We start from the raw sequence: 23,800 nt of genomic DNA, 5'->3' as shown, positions 1-23,800 counted from the left end.
AATGTAAAACTAAACTAAAACACACCTGCATCAGAGCACATGTACGAACAATAGTTCCAGCAGAACATAAGGCGTATGGCAGCTTGTTTGATAAAATAAACAGCACCCTTCATCGAAGAGTGAGCTCTATACAAAAACTCAAGTATGATGTAAATCCATTGCTTTACAAAATGCTGCTCATACAATACAATCAATGTATTTGAAACTTATTCAGAATTTTAATATTCGATTTACACTTTGCTTTCCACAAAATGCACTGAGATCGAAACAAACTGAATTTTGTCTATAATGTTGGTTTTCATGATAGGTTTATCTAGTTCTGCAATGGTTTTTTATATCCTGTTTCATCATTTCCTACTTTTCCTCAAACACTGGAACTTCTGTGAAAGCATTGGTAGCTTTATTTGTGGTGTAGTGCCTTTTTGAACCTTTATTGCATTGCACCTCCTTTTTGCTTTTGCTGTTGTTGCTGATCCCGTTGTTGTGCTTGTGCTTCTGAATCTTTAATATGTTTTTCAACCTGAAAAAGTTGTATGCATTATGGTAAATATGTTCCTCATACTGTCACACTGTGTCAGCTAAACTACACACCACTTTTTTTACATGTTTGTATGCTCCAGATTCTGCGTTACCATGCACATTGTCAACTTTGTAGGGAGGTCTAATCGTGACTTCGGCAAATACAACAATATTTGCTCCATTCCACGTAACTCCCGGAATAGTCTTTGATATAGTACTGAAGAGTTTTTGTCCCTCTGGAGATACTCCGGCCTGCAGAGCCATTACCAGATTCTTCTTCTCTTCGATTTGATTACGTACTCTTTTGTTTAGCTTTTGCAAATTAAGGCTTTGTGGTGGTTCACTAGTTGTGGGGCTAACTTCCCATTTGACTTGGACTTCAGATACCAAGGATAAATTTACTATGTGTACGTCGTTTAATGTAGGTGCCCCACTCGAAGAAGGACATTCTGATTGTTGTCAGTTAAGGAATCATCGGAAACATCTGGTATAAAAGCTCAACATACTTTCAACTTAGAAATACTTCTGTCAGAATGAGTCTCCTATCAATGTGGACTTTAAGGTTATAATCAAACCAATCTTACTTTTCTTATCATGCAGGAGAATTTTTGTTTGCGATTTCTGTGGGTGACGAAGGTGAAAGTATCACTCGAGATCATGGAAATACATTAGAGATCGGATCAACCGAGAAATAAAACCAATGGAAAATCCAGCATGGTTGATTGAATGACGAAACTAACCTGACTTCGTGTAGCTGGTTAGAAAATCACCAAATAATTGACAAGCGGTTTGGCATGTTGCCCGTGAAAAATCGCGAAACGGAACGTAATTGTCGTCGATTAAAACTCACGAAATCCGTCACAGATTATGCGAAAGTTATTTACACTGTGGCAATGTTAAACGAGCGACGGATGAGTGCTGGATACATATACATGTCGGGAACGGCGACATATTGAGGGAATTTATAAGAAAAGGATACTGAGGATCAGCATTTTAGTTTGTGGATCGAATGCTAGCACCTCGCCTTCGATCTCCTCCTTGTAACAGGTTTTACAGGCCACCGTACTCCCAATGCTGAAACAATCGTTGGCGCCGGCCATTTTTCACTACGAACTCAGAACCGCGGGCTCCCTGTCGCCATCTGTTCTAATTTCAAATGTCTCTCAAAATTCACACCATTTGTGCCATTCCCAGTGTGCGTCGCGTCTCGTACTGCTTGGACGATACGCACCACGTTAATAAACAGTTATTAATTGAATAATTTGATAAATTTGTGTGACCATGTTGTCATTTAACACGGAATTGCTCATCATTGTGCTCGGGAATGAGGTGAGCTGTTTGTGTAGTGGTACAGCAGCAATTTGTTTTTCCTATTAGAGTCTGGATAAAATTAGAAGCCCGCCATTTCATTATAAACGTTGGATGCATGCGTCTTTATTTATCTTTCAAAGTAGACTTAGAAAGAGAAAGAAAACAAAGATGATAGAACTTGATATTGAATGGAAAGTTCACAAGGCCGGTAAAGATGGTACATAATATCTTTGTCGGTTTTAGGACAACATTAGGATTTTTGTAACTTCTATCCTGATAGACTTTTTGTATTAAATACAATATTTTCGTAATTTTCATAATCAATAATTCTGCTTCCAGTACGTTCTGCTAATCATCGATTACGAAACATTTTATTATTTCTAAACGTTGCACTGAAAGTTCAGTGTTCTCTCTAACTGTAATTTTGAGGGGTAGGCGAATGATTTTAACATTTACGTACTCTAGTATCTACATAACCTTTGGGTTTTTACACAAATTAATGCATCCCTAATAAATTTTTTATTCATTTATCTAATTAGTTTTCGATTTTCAGGTTGCACGAGACATGGCACGTTCACCAGGCCGATCCTCGGCCGTCTTCGTTCATCGTTCGAGAAACTTCGTTCAAATTCGGGGTGCGTCGGGGAGATTCGGGTTGGCGGGTAGTTCCGTTAGTCGCGTGGCTTCGGACCTTCAGTGTATAGATATCGCTCCGCCGGAGAGTAACGTGGTAACGTTCCTTATCGGATTTTTCAATTTTTCTCGCGACTATCAACGGGAAAAGTGACAACTGAGTGATTACCACCTGCATTATCAACAGAACGCAGTGTCCATTGTTATACACAGTGATCCAGTTCCAGTTCCTTCAGCATCTTTTTCGTGATGCGTGAGTAATTATTTTAAACATATTTTCACTTTCAATCGAGTTTCATTTCAGGGGAAATATTCTTTTTGAATGTCTTGTCCCTTTTTTAATACAGAGGGTTTCATTGATATTTGTACTATCAAAAATAGGCTGACCTTCCTCGTAGTTTGTCCTAATACACAATAATGGATTGTCAGGCTGACATTTATCAGCGAAAAGCTTTTTGATGAATCCACTAACACTATACGAAAGTTAATGGAAATGGGAGATGTTAGCGTGTGAAACTCTAGACACGATATCCGTACGTGTCACGATTAATGGCGGTCTGTAATTGTTAGGCTTTATACATAGTTTGAAAAACAGAACGTTATCGGTAAGTGGGCAATTTAGTTGCTTACAAAGTTCTACATTGTTCGAAGAAAACTGAGTTTCGTACTGTCGTGGAAGCTAAAAAAAAATCCTTATGGTACTTAATTTATTAAAATTGTCAACAGAACTGGAGTAGTTAAAATTATTCATTTTTCTTGTAGTTTTTTCTTCAGTTAACAAAATTGGGGATTCGGCTGTTTATCAACAAGGCCGTTATTCATAAATTCTTACACTTGTTTGAACATCGATGGTAATCATATTTGTTTCACGAGGTTGAACTCGTTTTATTGAAATTGTCCGCGATCTTTGGCGTTTCGAGATTAGCAGTTTCGTTGATTTCACCGATTACTCATGCGGACATTTGTTTCCTCCACGCAGAAAATAGTTATTTCGATTGATTGCACCCTTTGATCCTGTTGTGGAGTGATGGCCCATGTTTACTCATATTTCTAAAGTGTAAATTGCTCAAAACCCATTTTATCAATTCTGGATAGACAATGCAATATAAAGTTTGAACTTTTATCCAAGTTCCAGTAAGCAACTAATTATCGTAAAACTTTCAATTCAATTGTCGTCTTAATCTTAGAAGATGTGCGACTACGCACACGATCATCAGACCTAGTTTTGTACATGTTCACCGAGGAACCTACAAAGTGTCCTCTATACTCCAATAATTCTCGCCATTTAATACGTATTTTCGATAACAATGGCCAACATCTCCCTACATCGATCCTCATATATATTCGATTATGGGTTTCTGATCTCTGAGAATTTACGAGACTGTTTGTGATTATACAATGGGACGAAAAACCAGACGTGAACACTCGGTCCTATGAATACCCGATAGATTGGAAAATAGTATTCGGTATATATCTGCGGGGTGACAAGCCGCTGCCGTTCCACAGGGGTATGAATCACCTGCGCGAACCGTTTTCACCACGCACGCCGGAATTCTGTCTACGAATAGCATATTAATTCTGTCATTTTCCTTGCTATCTCCATAAACGACCCAGAGGGGAACCGGTATGCCGATCAAATCCAGTCATTACATTGCGTTGTTTTGTTTGCAACTGCTTCATTCCTCGATCCCTTAATTGCTCGGCCACTGTATGCACTCTCGAAGAATTATATTTTTCCACAGAAGTATTTTTTTTTGTTGGTTGTAAACTGATAGTGATAGTTAACTTTGGAACGAATCCACGGATCGTGCTTCCTCGAACCATAAAGCTTACAGATACACCGCAAAAGCTACTCGACTTTTGCGTATATGGTCCGCCTAACAAGTCAGTAAAAATAACCAAAACATTCGCGTGCTAAGTACAGCTATTGGTTGGGAGTTACCTCTGTCCCACCTAAATAGTCTTCACTAGAGTACGAATTGGCCTAATGAAATATTCAATAGCCCTCTCCTGTGTTTTCTTTTTTTTTTCGCTCTAGCGGTTGTCGATCTTTGAGACGACTCTCTTTTTCCTCTCGTTCTTTGCCAGTTAGATGCGCCTGGCCACAGGTAAGGGACACGATCGCACGTGTCACAGACTCATAAATAGAATACGCGAACGCGGGTTTTGCATTTGGTTGGGAGCGTGGTGGTTCGGAGAACGTAAATCAGCGGATACCACGTCCGCTCGTGGTATTGTGCAGAGTCCGTCTTTTAGGAAAACATTATCGGAACTAGGCCAAAACAGGGGGGGGGGGGATCGAGTCCATCGTGTAACACTTTATCATCGCGGACCTTCTGCAGAAATATCGTTCAAGAGACAGCTCGATAAATCTTATCCCGTGAATGGAAAATACGGAACGGGGACGAAAATTTGCTTTTCCTTTCTCGATATTTCGGTTGATTTCCGATGACACCTTCCTTTGGATAATTCCATTTCCGATGATACAGATCTGGTGTCTTGTCGTGGACGAAGTCGTTTACCAAGAACTTTGGTGCATTCGGTGGACTTGTATCTGGGTCGACTGGTCGTATCGAATCGCTTTCTGAAAATTCGGTCGACATAATCGAAACGGCTCTAGGGAACACCGGTAACGAACGAAAATCTCGCGTATTGTCGAACAGTGTGATATTTTATGAATCCAGCTAAAGTAAGTACCTACATGGAGCACCATTGATTTCAGACAAATACGCTTGCTTAGAACAAACGTTGTAGCTATTGTGATTGTCTTTTCCTGCAAAAGAAATTTTTTTATTTTGGTTAATATAGTTATTTTGATCATTATTTAAACACATTTCGATGTCCATAATATCATAAAAATTTACATAATTTTGTTCGGGAAAGTCCAGAGAATAATTTCCTCTCAAAAGCAACTAAATAACTATTACTGTTGATGTGCAAATCAACTACCAAAATAAAAAACATATTTTCAATACTCAGCCAATACTTATAAATCATAGAAAAAATTTTGCTTACACGTGTTTGAAAAAAAATTGAAATTGCGCTAAAAATTTTCGATTCATTTTATAATTGTTGACACGCGATTATTGTACTTTTATGTCTATATAAAAGTTGAGTTTTATAATTTTGGACTTTGTAAGATTTGATATCACAAAAAAATGTGTATATGCATCAATTTGTTTTTAAAATTAAATTTAGCTGAATTTGGAAAATACCACAAGATTCGGAAACCGACACGACGCCTATAAATACTGATTCATTGCAAACACGTGTGGTGCCTGTTTGGATGCATAAATTCCGTCTTCTAGTTATCGAATTTGCGCTTCCATTCCCCGGTTCTGCCGTCGTGCAGAAGCTGAATGAAGTTTATTCGAGAACCAACAACCCCTCCTCGACTTCGTAGCTTGGCGCTAGCACAACCCTCCTTTGATGCTGAGTAGTACATATACACACTTGATCTTTGAGTTTCTTAATCATTAGGAGGGTACTTAAGACAGCTCTGTCGCCTCTGCGAACGCTGCTTCATCGGGTTTGTTGAGGGATCAAGACACATTCGAATAGATCGAATCGATAAAAACGATTGTTCTTTGATTGGAACTCTTGTTTCCTTGCTTGTATTCATTTGTTGACTTGAATTTCGGTTCGTTAACTGTTCAAATAGATTTAGATCGCGAAGAATATGTCGATTGACTCAGAAACGTGAAGAACACGCCAATAGACTTACAATTAGAAATGTGGCAGAAGGAAAAATGGGATACATGGTAACGACATATGGTGGATCACGTAACATGGTTTCCTTATCAGCCGACACGAACAAATGATACGGTGAACAGAAACTTTCCAGAATAATTAAGCTATTTGTATGAGATAGCCACGCAGAAGGGACTGTGTTTGCACGATTTCTAATGATCGGACGGGAAACATGTTCCACGTCCGACCGATTCGCAATTTGTCACTGGTGCCTGTCAGCTTACCGCTGACCAGAAAGGCGCCATTACGCCGGTACAACTCTTGTCATCGAGAATTCATTTCTTGACCAGAAGCTGAGATTGTTGGCATGAAGCCCGCCGCTAGTTCGCCTTCGCGATCGACACAGGTGTATTTTCAGAAAGATTTACCGCGACTGGAACGAGAGAGAACAAAAATAATACCGCGTGAAATCTCCTCGCTCCCACGTGTATGGCTGATTTTATTATCGTAACTAGTTTTTCACGGTGGACAGAGCTTCTAAAAAAAAATAAAACGAAGGTAGAACAGGAAGGTGTTGGGACAGAGAAGATGGGAGACCAAAAACATATTAACTCGTAAAAGCAACGACGATGCGACACATACGATCCTGAAATAGATTTTTCGAGTTAATGCCTGCCAACATGTTGCTGTTTTTCGTTTCCTCGGACATTCGTGTATGGATGTTTCCATGAAACTCAAAAAATTGCCTGGAATACGGAAGAATTGTATTTACATTTGGCGAAACGATGTTACGGTTCACAAAGCAATGCAAATGATCGAATGAAAATTTTCTCGTGTCGGACAACACGGTCGATCGTTGTTATTTCACGATTGTCCCTCGGATGATCATCGTGCAACGACTGAAAAATCAACATTTTCTTCGGTATTGGCATACGTTTCGAAATTCTAGATCGACAAACGTGAAATTGCGAGTAATATCGCAAAAATCGTCGTAGCTGCGTAAAAGTTTCGCAGGAACAAAGTTTTCCTGACCAGCTTTAATCTTCAATTATCGGCCGTTTGGCGCTTATTTTCGGTCGAGGCTATATTCGAATTGTGGCCCGATTATCGATCTCACCTCGATAGTTTCCCTCGTTCAGCTGTGGTTATATGTATATCAATATCCACGTACGAGATTCTCACGGATTGGCAAGGAGAATCGAGTGTCACTGCCAATCGCGGGAACAGTTTCTCCTCGAACGATTGTTTTTCTTTCGTCTAGCAGCTTTTTCCTCGCCACTCTGCGCTTCGACGATCTCTCTTTTTGTTGGACGTTGTTTGTATATATACTTAAGTACATCTATATACATACGAGTCATTGCGGATCTTGTTTGTCCGACGCTACTTTATATGTCAGTCATACGTTGAATGGCTTTTTGTACACTTTGAGAGCGATATATGGAGCATCGAGGTTTTATGGACAAGTCGATGCAGGATACCTTCTATTTAATATGTATAATTATTATCTATCGTTATCGATATTTTAAATATCAATTTTTTTCCAATGTAAATATTGATATTTTGTTTGACGATATATGCCAGTATCGACAGTTAACCCATAAATATCGAAATTGCGATACGATTGCTACTTTTGCCGTAATGTAACAGGTTGTAAAGAAAATTGACCAATCCATACTTTAACTCCACAAACTTAGAATTCATCCTGTAGATAGTGTGGATGTTCCACTAATTCTTTCCTGAAGATGTCGAGAGAATCGACGAAGGAACAATACACGTTCGAGTCGAAAGCAGAATCACTCGCGGAACCAAGTCGCGTACAAAAGCTAGTAACGCGAGCTAGATTCGTTGCGGACGATTGACGGGTTTTCTCGGCGTGGTGTTAACGATGACACGATCTAAAATTAGCCGAGAACGTGGCTAACGAGATTCGTCTTTTGCGAATAGAGTAACATCCCCCACGACCTTTCAGACGGCAGTAGACGAATGAAAATGTGCGGAAAGTTTGACACAAGCTTCCGTGTACGTATCCTCGTCGATCGTCACGCGTCGATCACGTAATTGTACGTCGAGGATTTTGGAGCGAAGCCCGACACCGTTCAGTTTCTTATCACGTTGTACTCGAACTTGCTCCATTATCGTGCTCTCTTGCTCCTTTGTAAAATCCGCCAGTTTCTAAACTTTGTGATTTACGACATGGTTTTCCAATTAAGGAACTTATGATGCATTCGATTATGCTTGCGTATGAACATTCTTGAGATGAATATACGACTGGCCTGATTTCACGGTGAAACTTTTTGGAACCGATTGGAAACGTCACTGGATCCACGGAAAAACCAAGAATCGTTAGATGGAAAAAAAAAGAAAATTTGTACATGTCATTATTCTGGCGCGACAGTTCCGCGGAAATGCCTTGACAAGGTTAAAGCTACATGCATCGTTACTGTGTTCATAGTATTGATGAAAGTAATGGTAACGATGAATTCTGAACAACCCTTTCAATATTTTAACAGGTGATAGCATTTATTTGACTACGTTCTGCGAGCTAAGACATGCTATAAATACATAAACACCCGTAGACTAATTAATTAACGAAGCGTTTCTTTTTTACATGAAAACAAGGATAATTAATATTCTTTAGTTTCCGAAGGATCTCGAAACGTTTTCTTTGCGTTCCCTCATTAATCCGTAATGCATATTCATGTCGGGTTTATTACAATCGCTACATAGGTAACATAGCGGCGACACGTTTCGCCCTTTATTTATAAAATGTTAATTCGATTCCTTCGAACGCTAACCAAAATTTATGTTTCCCAATCTCTTCGGTACTGGCCGTACGCCCTTATCAGGGATCTTTACGAGGTCTCGTAAACTCTTTAACAGTTTCTTCGCGCAAAATGAAGAAATGGAGCTCAGGCGGTGACGTTTACGATGATTTGAGAACTTTGATTCGAGTAGTAAGAGCGCCTTTATTGCATTTTTTTTTCGAATTCTTAATGAAGGCAGGTCAGTTTATCTATCCTATCGTTCATTTATGAAGTTAGATTATCATCTATAACGTTAGATCGGTTATATGAATGATATCTGTGTTTTCTTTGATGTTTGAGGACGTCGAGGATGTTTGGATAAAATTTTTATCAATTATCGAGTGACTTTTCTCCGCCTTTGCTATGCAATTGACGTGCAAACGAACGTAATACAGACCCCTTACTTGACATTTAAAAAGGATCCAGAAGAGATTCACTGTGGATGCATTATCATAGAACATTTCCACGTAATCGCGAAGCTTTATTCGCTTCGGGATCGAGTCCGACAACTCGACACGGAACATGAAAAATACATTAGATTGAAAATGGCACCGTGCTACCTGTAGCACTGTGATACATGCTCTAACGGTGGGAACCATATGACAATTATCCATTCGATCGGTGAGAGCGGTTACATGATTACTTAAGCCGGATTTACGCGAGACAGTTAGGCCCGAAAATTAGCACAATGTGAAACGTATCATTAGCCTATGGAGATTTCCCTCGGGTGAACTGGAAGCCTCCCTCGTTCATGAACGGAAAATTTAGGAAATAAATCGTTCATTTTGAAACTTAAACTACTAAAATCGTTTAAAAAATATGTTACATTTACATCTTTAGTATCATGTTCGTATCGTGAACAGCATAAAAACGTAACGTATAAAGTATTGTGTATACAAAATTTTATTATTAAACTGGGACTCTGGTTTAGATAAAATTAAAGAAAATACATGTACCTGTATGTATGTACCTGGTATTTACAAAATTAATATTGAGAAATGAGAATGCAATTTAAGCATCAGAAACGCGACTACGCAAGGGATTCTGGTATAGTTATATGATTGAAGAAGTCATATTAAAGAAGGAGCGTAATTTGACTATTTAACATATATTTATTGTAAAAAGTGAATTGTTATAGTATATAAGAGTTACTGTAGTTTTTGAGGTGACAGTTACAGGGACATTGGGTTTGCTCGCAGACAGTAATTAATTATCAATTAATTCATCATTTTTGATGTATGAAACTATTTTTTCTCATGAAAAAGATGTTAAATAATAATGTGTTCCAAATGATTGAATGAAGTTACGCTACCATCTTAAGCTGGCAGTAATAGGGACATCTACCCTAGTCATGTTTGATTCTAGTTCTAGACTTCTCGGAGTCATGTTCGAGACCAGAGACCAGTAACTGAAATATATTTGTTTCGTTCGAACACCGTTTCCGTCCCGTCACGTGGTCACAGAGACTCCATTAAGCACTCTCTATTCCTGGACGTAGAAGTACACCCGTTAATGAATGTCTTTAATGGAGAACCAAGACGTAAATATACATCGTGTGTTCCCGTTAACGAGTTTACTCGGACCAGGCAAACACATTCTGCTTCCCATGGTGTCAGGTAATGATCTTCGGTAGTCGCCGTCAATAATCGATATCGATAGACAGTGTCGTTCGTGGGATTGTCACGAAGTAACGCTCCTGTTGACGCATGTATTAACGATAAATGTGTCCTGCGGTTTCCCTGTAATATATTGGACCGCGCCTGTACACGCGTGGCCAGCTTCGATGCGTCGTAACTGACAAATCGTATCTGTCGGGAACAGACAGGTGGAAACGCCGATTAATTGCCAGTCACGGTTCGGGCGTCGCTCTATGTGCGGTTCTTCTCCAATATCGAGTGAAAAAAAACTCAGCGTTTATCAACTGTTTCGATGAATTGCTACCAGCAGTTGTGTTTCAGCTTCGAACACAGCGGAAATTCCGTCGGTAGATCTAGCATCAAGCAGGGAAAGAATTTTCACGATGTGGAGTATTTAATTATAACATAACAAGCTGAACATAAAATTTCCAATTCCTAAACTTAATTAAGAACAAGTGAAGAGTGTTTTTTTTTCTTATAATATTATTAACATGAATTGACATGACATCGGTCACTTTTGCGACGTCAAATTGTATACAAAAGTATACATACCTATATGCCAACGCGGATAGAGAGTCATGGGTAAGTTTGTCATCTCATCATCATATCTGTAGTTCTAGTGTTAAAAACCGTTGGAAAATTTTGTCCATACAATTATTATCGTAGTATAATTCAAAACAGAACCAACTAAACGCATATATTTTCGACAATTCATAACTTAAAAAGACGAAATAAATCGTATCTGGCTACATACGGCATTTTTCACTGTGACAGAGAACGTGTTAAGTAAGCTCCTGAAATTTCATGTTCGAGGCGTAAATGACATTCTTGAAACGTTCAAAGCGAACCAAGGTGAAAATTCGCGGCACAGATCGTAAGTTTTACAATCGACATGGAACACTGAAACGAACGAGACCTGTTTCGCGTGAACACAACGGGTACGTTTATCACGCGTGGGTGGTTGTCTTTACGCCTTTGCACGGTTCAAAAGAACACGAATTCTAAATCAGCGTCGGATTAAATATACGAACGCGTAATTCCAGCGCACAGTGCGGTTCTGCGCGTGCAATTCACTCGTGGTTGGTACGTGGGGGAAAATTGCTTTTGCCGGGGCTCACGAAACGGGAGATACAGCTTTTAAAGCGACCATCGAATTGATACGTTAACGCGCAGGGAAAGGCTGGCAAAAGAAACACGGGAACCTTTGCCCTATTTCGGGGGCGCAAGGTCCTTCTCTTTCGCGACGAGAAACGAGCAGAAAGACACACTCCACACAAATACCGAAGCTTTTTCGTCTCCCCTCGCAGCGAGAAGATATATTGAAATCCGGTCGTCGAGTTCCAGTAATATATGGCGACTCGAATCGAATCCTCTTTGAGAGATCATCCGGATATATTGGACGCCACGGGGCAGCCTCTGCATCCCCTGATAATTCTATCGTTCACATGGAAACTGTATATCAATCGAAATTTTCGTTAATTTCATTAGCAATGAAATGCACTTCGAGTTGTCTCTTTGACAGAACGTGGACAATTTCTATAGAGTTGAGGAAATAAGATTGAAATCTCAATAAGCAAACCTTGCTACTTTGAAAATTTTGCTTTTTTTTCAAACTCCGCAGGTCTGTGGCGTAGCAATCTTTTGTTTTCGCTGATATTCCGTTCTTTGAGGTGGAATCACAAGAACTGAATGCCAATAGAAAAAATTGAGGTTCCCTATAAACTTGCGACGTTTAAGAACAAAATCGGAATTGTCGGGGCACCAAGTTCCCTTGTAACCAAGTTCTGGTGTGACTGGTACAGTGCAAAATTTTTCAACGAACAGAGGACCGTGGATAGGAAGACGGGAAAATTATCCGACTTAGTCCATATCTGTCTGAGAAGCATTTCACGCCACTGGCATATTCTTTTTCTGTCGGATTCCAAGCTTAAACTCCATTTTTAAAAGATCGTCGTCAAGAGCAAGAACGATGTCTGCGGGATCCTGCTTTCAAGGATCTTTCTGAGCCATTGAAACGAGGCGAGTTCTTGCTTAAAGGGAACCTGATAAAATCATTAAATCATGGAAACGGAACGCGTTGCAGCCATGACCTCGTTCGCGAGCTTCATTAAAGTTGTTTGCCAGTCGAGGATTCTTTTCGTCTTCGTTGCCCGAAATTCAATTTCGACTACCCACCGTCGTGTTCCATTAATCTTCGCGTGGTTGGCTCGAAGCTTTTAACAGCGAATTCATTGTTTCCGCGAATTTGCGTTCGTTCGAAAGATCATTCATCTTGCGATCGTTTATTTCACGCTTTTTCAACATTTCGATTACGTCGATGTCCGATTAGCCCGTAAGTCATGGCCGGGTCGAAGGGTAGCTATTCCATCCCATTGATCACTGAAGATCACGAGGGATCGTTCGAATAGAACGGAGAAAGTGGATTGGAGTGGTCCGAGAACCGTCAAAGGGAATAACAAGTGAATCCCTACCCTGGAAACAATACGATAAATTCTCCTACTACCGTATAATTTTCCACGGAATTATTCACTGAAAGCTTTATGAAAATTCATTACACCACCGGTTTCCACGAATTTCTCGAACAATGTTGCGGGGGACTGAAGAAAAACCCGCAGGAATGATAAACTTGCGTTTTAATTTTCTTGAAACACCACCCGACAACTTTTCCATTACTAAGGACGATCGTTGGATAAACAATAAGCGGAGAAGTTCGTAAGAATCCGTATAAAGGGACAATTGTCTCTGGAGAGTAGATATCTTGAGGTGAATATTTAACGGAGAAGAGATCAAGAACGAATCTATCGATCATCGTTAGAAATGGTGTGTAAACTCTCTAACAGAGATTTATCACAGTGATCGTCGAATCACGATCACGACCGTGATTTCATATAATTCACGACCGTGACTTTTGTATCTTGAGTGAATTTTCTCATTGTGATCGTAATTCTTGATCTTTTAAAAACAACTTATTCAATATGATTTTAAAATGAATTACATTATTACTTGTATTTTCTAAAATCAGTAGGAAGGACAAGAAGTTTTAAAAGAATGATTGGCTAGGTAACATATAGATTATAATTTGTAATCATTAATTTAATCATTATTCTTGATGGTTCCTCATTATTTTTCCCTTTACATTATACTTTATACGATGTAACTCGAATTTTTGTTTTGTTGTCGATAAAATAAAATATAAAGTATACAGACGCGTGCAAAGAACAGAACTGTTGTTGTGCTTTCTACCAATCAGAAACGACCACGAAAAATTACCGTTATTGGGTGATCGGAATCACTCGTGATTCACAAGTAGGAATTTACGACATCTTTGGTTATCGTGGTCGAGCAGAATCGCGAGCGTCCGATCGGAATTCGGACGCGAACCGACACGGCTGGCCGACCTCCATTATTTTCCAGAATCACAGGACCCCTATAATCCGTGATTCTTAATAAATTTGTCGACTGAACCGAGACGGGAAAGGGAGGAGACCGGAAACTCGGGCAAATTGCGTACTCTGTCTGGGACACATGGTTTCCGTATCGGAGGCGAGGGATAAATTGAATTTCGCGTATTGTAACTGTGGCATAGAGGTAGCAGCAGCCTGGCGTTCATTAAAAGCCTCGGTGTACTTTGTAGTGCTCGTAAATTAATAGGGATCGTCGGGCCAGAATAGCGAGGCAAACGCATAGAATTAAAATGTGATCCGTTCATGACCCAGCCGTTGGTAGTAAATAACCTAGCATTTTCCATTTTCCACTGTGCAACCCTTGCGTGCAACGCCGTACTGGGCGAACAATAAATTTATTCAGCTTCCTGGAAAACTCATAATGATTATTAACTGATAATTAACTGGTGATTTATTAGGTATTTGCCTCTGCGCTTTAATTAGGCTCGGTGTTGAGGGACCATGGGCAAGGTATAATCTTCTCTATGGAACAACAGTATCGTGATTTAAGTTTACTTGAGGTATTTCCGTTGTTTTCTATTGGGAATATCGTCTGATCCTCGTGTATTATTAACCCTAGAATAATAACATCAATTTTTCTGCGCAAACAGTAACATTGTGTAAACATGGATAACTTCTATGTCTACAATTCTCATTAGCCTCGATATGTATACGTGGTCTTTACAGTAAGGTAGTGATTAATGATACGTTTTTCCTTCCAGGGATACAGAAAAACGTGAAAACAGCTTAGGAAGCATGCAATCGGTGGTGGCCTCGCCAGCAAGAACCAGAAAGTTCCTCGAGTCGTCTAGCTGGCTCCCGAGAGTGTAAGTCCGCGAACTGCGTGAGCGCAGTCACGCGGACGGCTCGAGGTAAAATCGCACGATGGAAAACGTCCTCGTGAACGACCGACGTCGACGACAACAAGTGGTCCAAGCCTGTGAAGTGTCATTGCCAAGAAGCTAATCGCAGTCATGTCGAACGAGACTAATGCGTCCAGCGATTTTCTCGACTACGACATCAACGAGTCGTTCAGCTACTTCGACTGGGCGGAACTGGCTCCCGTGCTCGTCGTCTACTCCCTCACGTTCTGCCTCGGATTAGTTGGTGAGTATACCGATTCTCCCCCCTCAAATCTAGAACATCATCGACATCGCGCAGTGTGGTATTTTCCCAATCGAGCCAAATTTAATTTAAAAAAAAGAAAAAGTTGATATACGTATATGTTTTGTACTTAAGAGTCCAGAATTATAAAATTAACTTCTGTATAGACATAATAGTACAGTACATAGTACGCGTGTCAACAATTATAAAACGAATCGCAAATTTTCAGCGCAATTTCAATTTTTTTCGAACATGTGTAAGTGAAAATTTTTTATTATGAATTATTATAGATATTGGATGAAGATTGAAAATAAGGTAATTTTGTTTAAATAAATTATTTATTAGATTGTCTGTCTGTCCCTCGACTTTGGATCGATCCAATTTAAAATCGACCATCATTAAATTTTCTCATTACGTTCAGTTAGGTTATATGTAATTCCCTGTTTGCTGGCGTTCTTTTTGTTCACATTCGGCTGACACTCTGGCACGGGTGATTAATCAGAATTTCAATATTCAGTTTGGAGATTATCTGGAGAAGCCGAGCTTTTCCAAGCGGATTACGCTTCCTGATTTAACGGCGAGCGTGCGCGCTCCGTTCGAATATTTGATTCATTATTACAATGAATTTTGTTCCGCGTCGTTGTTAATCACGCATCGGGTTGTATTATCATCCGCTTGGAATTGTTATTATTTAAAGAGACGACACGCATCGATTAGTTTTATCAATGACTTCCGCCATTCTGTTATTGTCGTCTGTGTAATATTTTCGAAACTCGACGAGCAATAATGGAAACAGCCTACAGAATAATTTATATAATTTATTAGATTTTTTCGTACATCGAAGGAATTTTGAAAATTATCACTAGACTGCAGATGTCTATGCATTTATAGCGTTTCTTAAGTTGGAAAATTACAAGAATATGTTATTGTTAACGTAGTAAAGCCTTTAGTATAGAATTGAAAATTGTGCTATATTTTAATTTTTAGATATCGGTATATAAAATTTTGATTTTGCATAAACTTCTGCAGTCCAGTTATCATCATGTGGGAATTAAATGTGATTCGAGTGTACAGAGTTTCCATAATGTATACATATGTATACTAGATCGCGTTATCAATCACGTACACGTCCGTCCGACGGAACGGTCCAAAGCACAGCAGACGATGCAAATTGTCTTTCAGAACGGAGATTTCCAAACTACAATGCAAACCGCGATGCAATCTAACTTTAAGTGCACTATTATCGTGAAGTTTGCCGTTAATATTATTACATAAACGGCAGGATGCTCCTAGATTTACTTGATGGGAATTTTCGGTAATTCCCAATTAATTGCATCCAATCCAAGCGCAAACTTTGTTTTAAACGAAACGCTGCCATTACCTTAATTCTTTCAACAGTTGTTATTGTTTCACATTGTGCATTATAACGAATTCGTAGAATTTCTGGTAATTCCTTCGAACTATTGCCCTTAATGGAACAGTCGTTCAATTGTTTCGTCCAAGAAGGATCAACCTTATCGATCAGGTTCCATTAAACTCGATCGTAACTCGGCATTATAATCAGGTTGGCACGAAAGCCGCGCACCAGGGGGGCGTGGTAATTATCAAGTTTTAATGAGAAAACACAGAAACCGTGTGCAAAGCAGCTCCTTGTTTTATTTCAGGAAACGTCGTCATCATCGCCTCGACGCTCTGCCCGAGATTGAGACCTTTACCAGCGACACCGACGAACGTCTTTCTGGGCGGTTTGGCAACCGCTGATCTCTTGCTCATAATCTTCTGTATCCCCGTGAAGGTGAGTCTAGTCCAAAGACTAAAGACTAATTTCCTGTCGGGTTTGCCGACGTCTTAGTTACTGATAACGGGCACCGAGCTTCACCTACGATTATAATGAAATTTTCCTAGGGTGTTCCACTTAACACTAGAATTACCAAACCAGACTAGAACTAGACTTCGGATTTTATGCACTTATAGACTCTAGAGCAAAACTTTCATCGGGTGCAACGTGTTTTCTATTTTATTCTGAACTCGATAAGATACTTATAGTCACTTTATAAAATTTTATTTTGCATAAAAATCCGTAGGGTACTTATAACGATTACTAAAATGTTACAGCAATACATTCTTTTAGATCTTTCGCAACTTTTATTATTTGGTTAAAACATTTATATTTGCGATTTAAAGGGTTAAAAATAAAGTAAAAAAATAGGTTAGTTTGTTATGCTTATCAACAGATAGAAATAGATATATGTTTATCGTCGGTAGTTCTAGTGTTAATTCAATCTCTTGAAATACAGTATTACTATTATCAAATTTTTAGGTAATAGGTAGCTAAAGGTAGAGGTAATATTTCTGTTATCAAATCTTTACGTAAAATACCGATACATAGTACAATCTACAGGACAACACAGATCGTTGTTGAATGAAATTACAAAACACAATAGGTAAAATAGGCTGTGTAAAGAATTCAGCCAGTATTATTGTTCCGAAATATGAAAAAGTCGTGAATTACCGCATGCACTCGTGAACAAGGGGAACAAAGTACAAGATCAAACAATAAGGAAACAGAAATGTGCATGAAACTTTGCTAACAGAGACAGCGGTTCATATTTGCTTGAATTTATTAGAATAGCCGAGAGCCATTTTCGAAATGAAACTCGAGGGAAAAAAGAGTTCCGAGCGATCTGAATAACTTAATTGGAGAACAGTTCAAGAGAATGGTATTCTGGTTTACCATTGCGATCGTGTACTGTTCTATTCCTACATTATTCATAATTCCTTCGTATTAATGTTATCGAACCATTCAGCTGTGTTGTCCAGGGACGAACGATATCGCGATGTTTCAGGGAAATACAATACTACAGTTACGATTATTCATACCACAAAGCATGTTAATTAATTTGAACCTTGTTTCCACGCAGCTTGTTATCGCATTTGTGTACCAGCTACAATAATTTAGAATCGTGGTGATTCTTTGGTGTGAAACACGAGGGAAAAACAGATTGTCGAATTAAAATCGGTTCGCTAACCGAAAAATCACACGAAACGATGACCGTTGGTTTCATATTTCACTGCGTGATAACACATTTCGGAAGTCTATTCTCGTCGTTTCCAATTTATCATACGGTCTGTCCCTTTGTTGCGCATTAATCATGATATTTCGCCGCGGTTCGATCAGTCGTACTTTTTACATGGACCACGCTGTCGACCACTTGTGATCGATTGTTTCAGCTAGACGTGTCTTTTGATCGAAACAACATGTAGGACTCCCTTATGAACGTTTTGACTTTAACAGGTTTTGAGCCAGAGTAAAGCAGAATGTTATTTGAATAATAGTTTAGTTTAGTTTATCCAGAGTATAATTTACATTGTATTACAAAGCAAATTCCTATAAAGGTACACAGAGGTCACCTGTACATATGTCAGGAGATACTTATCTATCAAAGATAAAAAACTGAATATACTATTAAAAACTAAGAAAGGAAATTATTGAGATGAAATAATTTTTCGCCAAATGTCGAATTATCGAAGAAGATTATTATTCTGGTATAAAAACACTGAAATTTCCACGTTTAAACGATTAAAAATGACAAAGTGCTTTTTTATCTTTTATTCAAAACTCTTTATCTGTATAATGAATATACTCATCTCTGTTTTGTGCTTTCGAAGCTTCACGAATCATGGACGTTAATTATGCTGCATGGAGTTTCTTCGATCAGGAGCAAATGATCAAAGTTACCACAGAAATTATTATCTAGTAAGTTGTAGTAAGGTACACGCTGTAACGATTTTGAGAAGCTGGTAGGAAGCAACGAGTGGCTGTTAAATGTCATGTTAATGGGGTAACTGAAAAGAACTCGAGACACCGTGTCTCCGTCACGAGGTGTACGGATAATCCGGTGTCAAGGCGCCGCCGCGACGTTCTGGCCTGAATGAAAATAAAATCGACTAGTGCCAAGTTCTAAATTTACGTATCCAAGAAACAGCTCGATGCCCTGTACACATAGATGCTCTCGCGCGCGAACTTTGCCTTCTGTTTTACGGCCTTTGTCGGTTAATTACACGTTATTCCCCTTCCAACAGAGGAAATTGAGTTGAACCCGACTGATTGAGACTTTTATGCAGATTTATTTGGCCCTTACGTTCGCGTGCAATCCATGGAAGCAACTCTTTTGAACCATTGACGACCGTAAACGTACCAGTACCTATGGTTCTATCTGCCATTCTTTGCACTACTATTTGAAATAGGTATTGAGTATTTTCACAGTTGTATAAGTTGTTTAGAAACTGTAATAATTTCAATTTATTAGGTGAACATTTTTCGTTATTACATTCAGAAACGATTTATTCACAACCGTTTTTTTGAAACAGGGCGACATCATACTCGAGAAACGTCAGTCGGTTAATTGAACCATGTTCTCTTGTCTAGCGTTGAAAGGTAAGCGATCAGAGGCACGTTTACTATCAAAAAGATGAAAATTCCACAAGAAAAGGTAAACATTATCATAATGAAGCGTATCTTTCAGCATTTCGAAACTTTAAAGAGTTTATTCTCGATCTCAATTGCTTTCATTCCCCATAAGCGACTCGTTCAAAGATCTTGTTTTCAAGAACTTTCGGTGGTAACCGTAAAAGAGAGACTTCCGAGTGTTCATGAAACCGCTGGAAAACTTTGCAGTTTCGTGCAGAAAAAGTTCGACCTTCGAGTAGGAAACATTTAACCGATTCTCGGGCAGCCTACATGATTCCTCGACGCGTCTTTACGAGATAAAGGTGTCCACGGGTAGTTTCCCCGTAGCTACAGGGGAATATGTATAGGGTCAGGGGTGAAATTGAGTGGGAGGGTTGACAAGCGAGGACCTGGAGTTTTTCCGAGATCTTATTGCCCTATACAGGCTGCAACAATTTAATCCAACGGACTGCTCGGCGAACTATCACTAGATTGCAGAAGTTTACGCAAATTTACAATTTCCGATACCAATATTTAAAAATTCGGATGGGATAGAATTTTGAATTCCATACTAGAAGCTTTACTACGTTAATAATGAGTCTAGACTGCGGATGTTTATGCATTTATAGCAATTTTTAATATGCAAAATGTAGTAAAATAAAGATTTTAATAAAACTTAGTGATATTTAGAAATTACTATCAGCATAATAAGAGAATTAGTACAGGAATTAAATTTCTAGCTGATTTTCATGTTTCTAAACTTATGTCTCATTGTTCTAAAATTCTGAATTTGCATAAACATTTGCAGTCTAATAATAACATGTAAATAGTATTAAAATATATATTGAAACCGTTATCTTATTGCATTTTCCAAGTTAAGAGATGCTATAAATGCATAAATATCCGCACTCTGACTATCACAGACTACTCGGTCGAGAGCGAACCGTCTTCGTAATCGTCTCGGCTCGCCATTCAATCCAACGAGGCCTGATTTAATTTATTATCGGCTCAATTCGATCCTTTCAGAGCCAGGCGATGTCGCTCCGTGATGACGCCGAAGAAGTTTTCTCGTGTTTTTTTTTCTCCCGATTATTATGTTTGGGGTAGTTTCTCTGGCGGAGAAAACTTGTTTGCCTACTTTCCAGGGTGACTTTGCGGTTAAATGTCACTCTATGAATCACCAGTCGCTAGACATTCTCTTGCATCAGAACTTTTCGGAATATCAGACTGTTTGGAGATACAGTAGGGTATAACAATGTAACAGCTATTTCTAAGGCAATTAACTTTCTGTTCCTCTGTAATTCGATATCACTAGACTACGGATTTTAGGGATTCATAGCCTGTAGGGCTCCGCGGAATACAATAGAAGGCAAGAGTTTCTAGTCCTGGAATTTTTCTATTTTATTCTGAACCTAATAAGATACGAGAAATATGTATAAAAATAAAAATTATTGTAGAAAAAAAACGTAAAATATATGTTTAATATAAAAATAAAAATTATGCAGAATTTTATTCCCTCGCACTAGAAGCTTCAATATGTAAATAATAATATATGAAGCATATGGGACTTTATTAAAATTTATATTCTAGTGTGTTTTGCAGATTAGGAAACACTATAAATGTATAAAGATCCGCAGTTTACACATTTTGCATAAACATCCACAGTTTAAATATCACTGATGACACAATAACCTAGTAGGGAATAGTTGTAGGGAGTGGGGGTGGGGGTTATATTTATGTGGGAATGCAACGTCACGTTCTCATTCGTAGTAGTATTACCGTGGTGTGAACAAGTATTAGTGTCTATACCTCTACGTGACGTTACCTAATCCTGATACGGAATTCTCCTGGCAACGCAGCTAATGATCGCAGACAGTGTATTAAGTGTTCGTTTAGGTGTGTACAAGTGTATATACAGAATTTTTCGATTATAGAAAAGTAGTTAGCACCCCACAGCGTTCTTGCGGGATGAAAATATCAATATTGCATCGGAGGTCTTTTTCCAGGGGATGTAAATTTTCGTTATCGTCGACGGTTCATTGTCTCGTGGATGGGTGTTCGGAAATGAAATTTCACGTCGTCGATCCGGCGAATTGAACGAGCGTGAGCGCGCGTGAAACGGAATATTAATGCGTCAAAACGAGAGCGGCTGGACCTGAACGTGATAGAGTATCGTTTAAAACTCTACCTAGTCTACGTGATAGGGAAAAAAACCAGCAACAACAACGGGAAAGCTAGTTTGTTTTCGTCTTTGAACGTCAAAGGCGAACGGGGCTAGGTGTGGCGGAGGGGTTCGTTTGATTTACGAGTCGAAACGAAAGCACACGCGCGCATAGACTTATTTACATGTGTACCATCACCCCCCTTCTCACGAATTTGCCCCGTGCAAGTCGGTGTTGTGAGAATTGCGGGTAATCCCCTCGAGGCGGAACTTCAGTTTTACGACGGATCCTTGGGTCCCTTCAATCGTTGTTTATCCTATGAGACGACTACGAAGTCATTCGGTTCTCATTTTCCCCCTTTTTTTTCTCTCCCTCTCTCTTTCTCTCTCGATGGACGTAATGAAAAACGCACGGTAAACGACACCGAGCGAGATTGCCCGGCGTGTTTTTGACGTTTTACGGTTATTTACTGTTATTTAGATTTCGTTTACTGGGAACCGTTTAGGAGAGAAATATGGGAGTGGAATATATTTTAGCGGAAGTTTTGTAAATGGACCTTTCAAGCTTTAGTATAGGGTAAATGCACCAGTAATTGAACACGCACCAGTGAATGAACATTGTATATAGAAACAAATAAATTAAGTTATTCAAGTAAGCAAATGATTAAATATTGATTGTTTTCATTTCCTTGTTTCATATTCCAACAATTTTCGCGCCATTGGTTAGAAATGTTCTTTTACTTAATATTGTTCATTCATTGGTGTGTTTATCCTATTTCAGATTATCACTTGAAACCGGGGAAAAATATATTGTAACGATTTCTTCTGTTAAGTCCTAGGTGAAGTGAAAAGAATTTCATTAATAGCATTGGCTTTCGTTACAGACGACAGTTAAATCTCACAAGATCTGAATATTGTATAAAATTTTATTGTAGCAATTGTTTTATTTCGCTTTGCACGTTACTAAAGTCTCGTTTTCAACTTAAAAAAAAAATATATCATTGAAAAACGTTGAGGGAATATTGTCTCTTTCTCTCGTCGGGACATCGAAATCGTTCATTTATTTCTCGAAGGTGTGCCCGCGGTTACGTGTTAAAAACCGCCCGCGGAAATTTGCCGGTTCGATCATTATTATCTATCGTCGTTCTCATTCTACCCTCTGGCTCGGTTCACGTAACGCGCGACATTACACTACATCGATTTCTTCGAGGGTCGTGGGAAACAAAAAGACTGAGAAACGGAGGGAAAGCGACAGATTTATTCGTTATACTGCGGAAATGAAATTCTCCTTGCTCCGCGATCCTGTTTCGTTCGCGGAGGAAATACAATACGGTCTCGCGAAGATGTCAGAAGATGAACAGTTACGTCCAGAGTCAATTTTATTAGGTTGTTACGCGAGTAATGGACGTCTTTTTATCGATATTTTTTAAAACTGAACTACAGGAACTGAATTTATTTATTTAATTAGTTATTACACGGGTATAAAACCAGTATACATACATAACAATTAAGTAACAATAAAAATAGAAACAGTTACAGCAACATAGTTACAGTAAGGAATGAATCGTAAAAGGGAATTTTTAATTTAACATTAACTTGGATTAAATAGAGCTTAGTGCCTTATGCTAGGATTTCTTAACGTAATTAATAGAGCCATTGAAAAAATCGATCATATCCGAAAATTTATTGGCTGATTTCAGCATTCGACAAATTGGATCACTTGAACTATATTTAGTTAACAACAGTGATAAGAATTTTATTCCAAGTTGAAATGAAACACAGAAGAAAATAGTTTCTCTACTTTCCCAGATTCGACAAAGGTGCAAAAGTTTCCGTGTTCGAAGTTCGAACAGTTTCCGAATGCCCCGTAAAAGATACCCTCCAGTTCAATTTCGTACTTGAACTAATCCGAAATTTATCCCGCTGGGAATTCAGTCCCCTTGGATCCTAGAATTCATCATAGATTCTCTAGCGTCAGACGTGAGCTACGCGTGTTCAGGTTCATTTGGTAGGTAATTTTAGCTGGTTGCACGAAACTACCCCCCCCC

The 23,800-nt window shown here is 38.9% G+C and overlaps 2 protein-coding genes across 2 annotated transcripts in view; one reads left to right on the top strand and one right to left on the bottom strand.

Annotated features, from left to right (window-relative positions):
- Positions 1–265: 265 nt before the first annotated feature.
- On the bottom strand, positions 266–1,619 carry LOC107186810 (protein LSM12 homolog). Its single transcript, XM_015574749.1, has 3 exons — positions 1,499–1,619; positions 592–968; positions 266–520 (listed from the first exon to the last, which is right to left on the bottom strand). Exons 1-3 carry the CDS (start codon positions 1,617–1,619, stop codon positions 431–433), a joined length of 588 nt encoding a protein of 195 aa, XP_015430235.1. The 3' UTR covers positions 266–430.
- A 13,391-nt stretch (positions 1,620–15,010) lies between these two features.
- LOC107186811 (pyroglutamylated RFamide peptide receptor-like) overlaps positions 15,011–23,800 on the top strand; it is a 43,592-nt gene continuing 34,802 nt past the window's right edge. The window contains exons 1-2 of the mRNA XM_015574750.1: positions 15,011–15,144; positions 16,806–16,936. Coding sequence (XP_015430236.1) covers positions 15,012–15,144; positions 16,806–16,936 — 264 coding nt within the window. The 5' untranslated portion in view covers position 15,011. The remainder of the gene's footprint in view (positions 15,145–16,805; positions 16,937–23,800) is intronic.

Source organism: Dufourea novaeangliae, unplaced genomic scaffold, assembly GCF_001272555.1.
Source record: "Dufourea novaeangliae isolate 0120121106 unplaced genomic scaffold, ASM127255v1 scaffold90, whole genome shotgun sequence".
In the NCBI taxonomy this organism is placed as follows: domain Eukaryota; kingdom Metazoa; phylum Arthropoda; class Insecta; order Hymenoptera; family Halictidae; genus Dufourea; species Dufourea novaeangliae.
The sequence above is the reverse complement of the archived record's forward strand: the minus strand, read 5'-3'. Positions and strand labels throughout refer to the sequence as shown.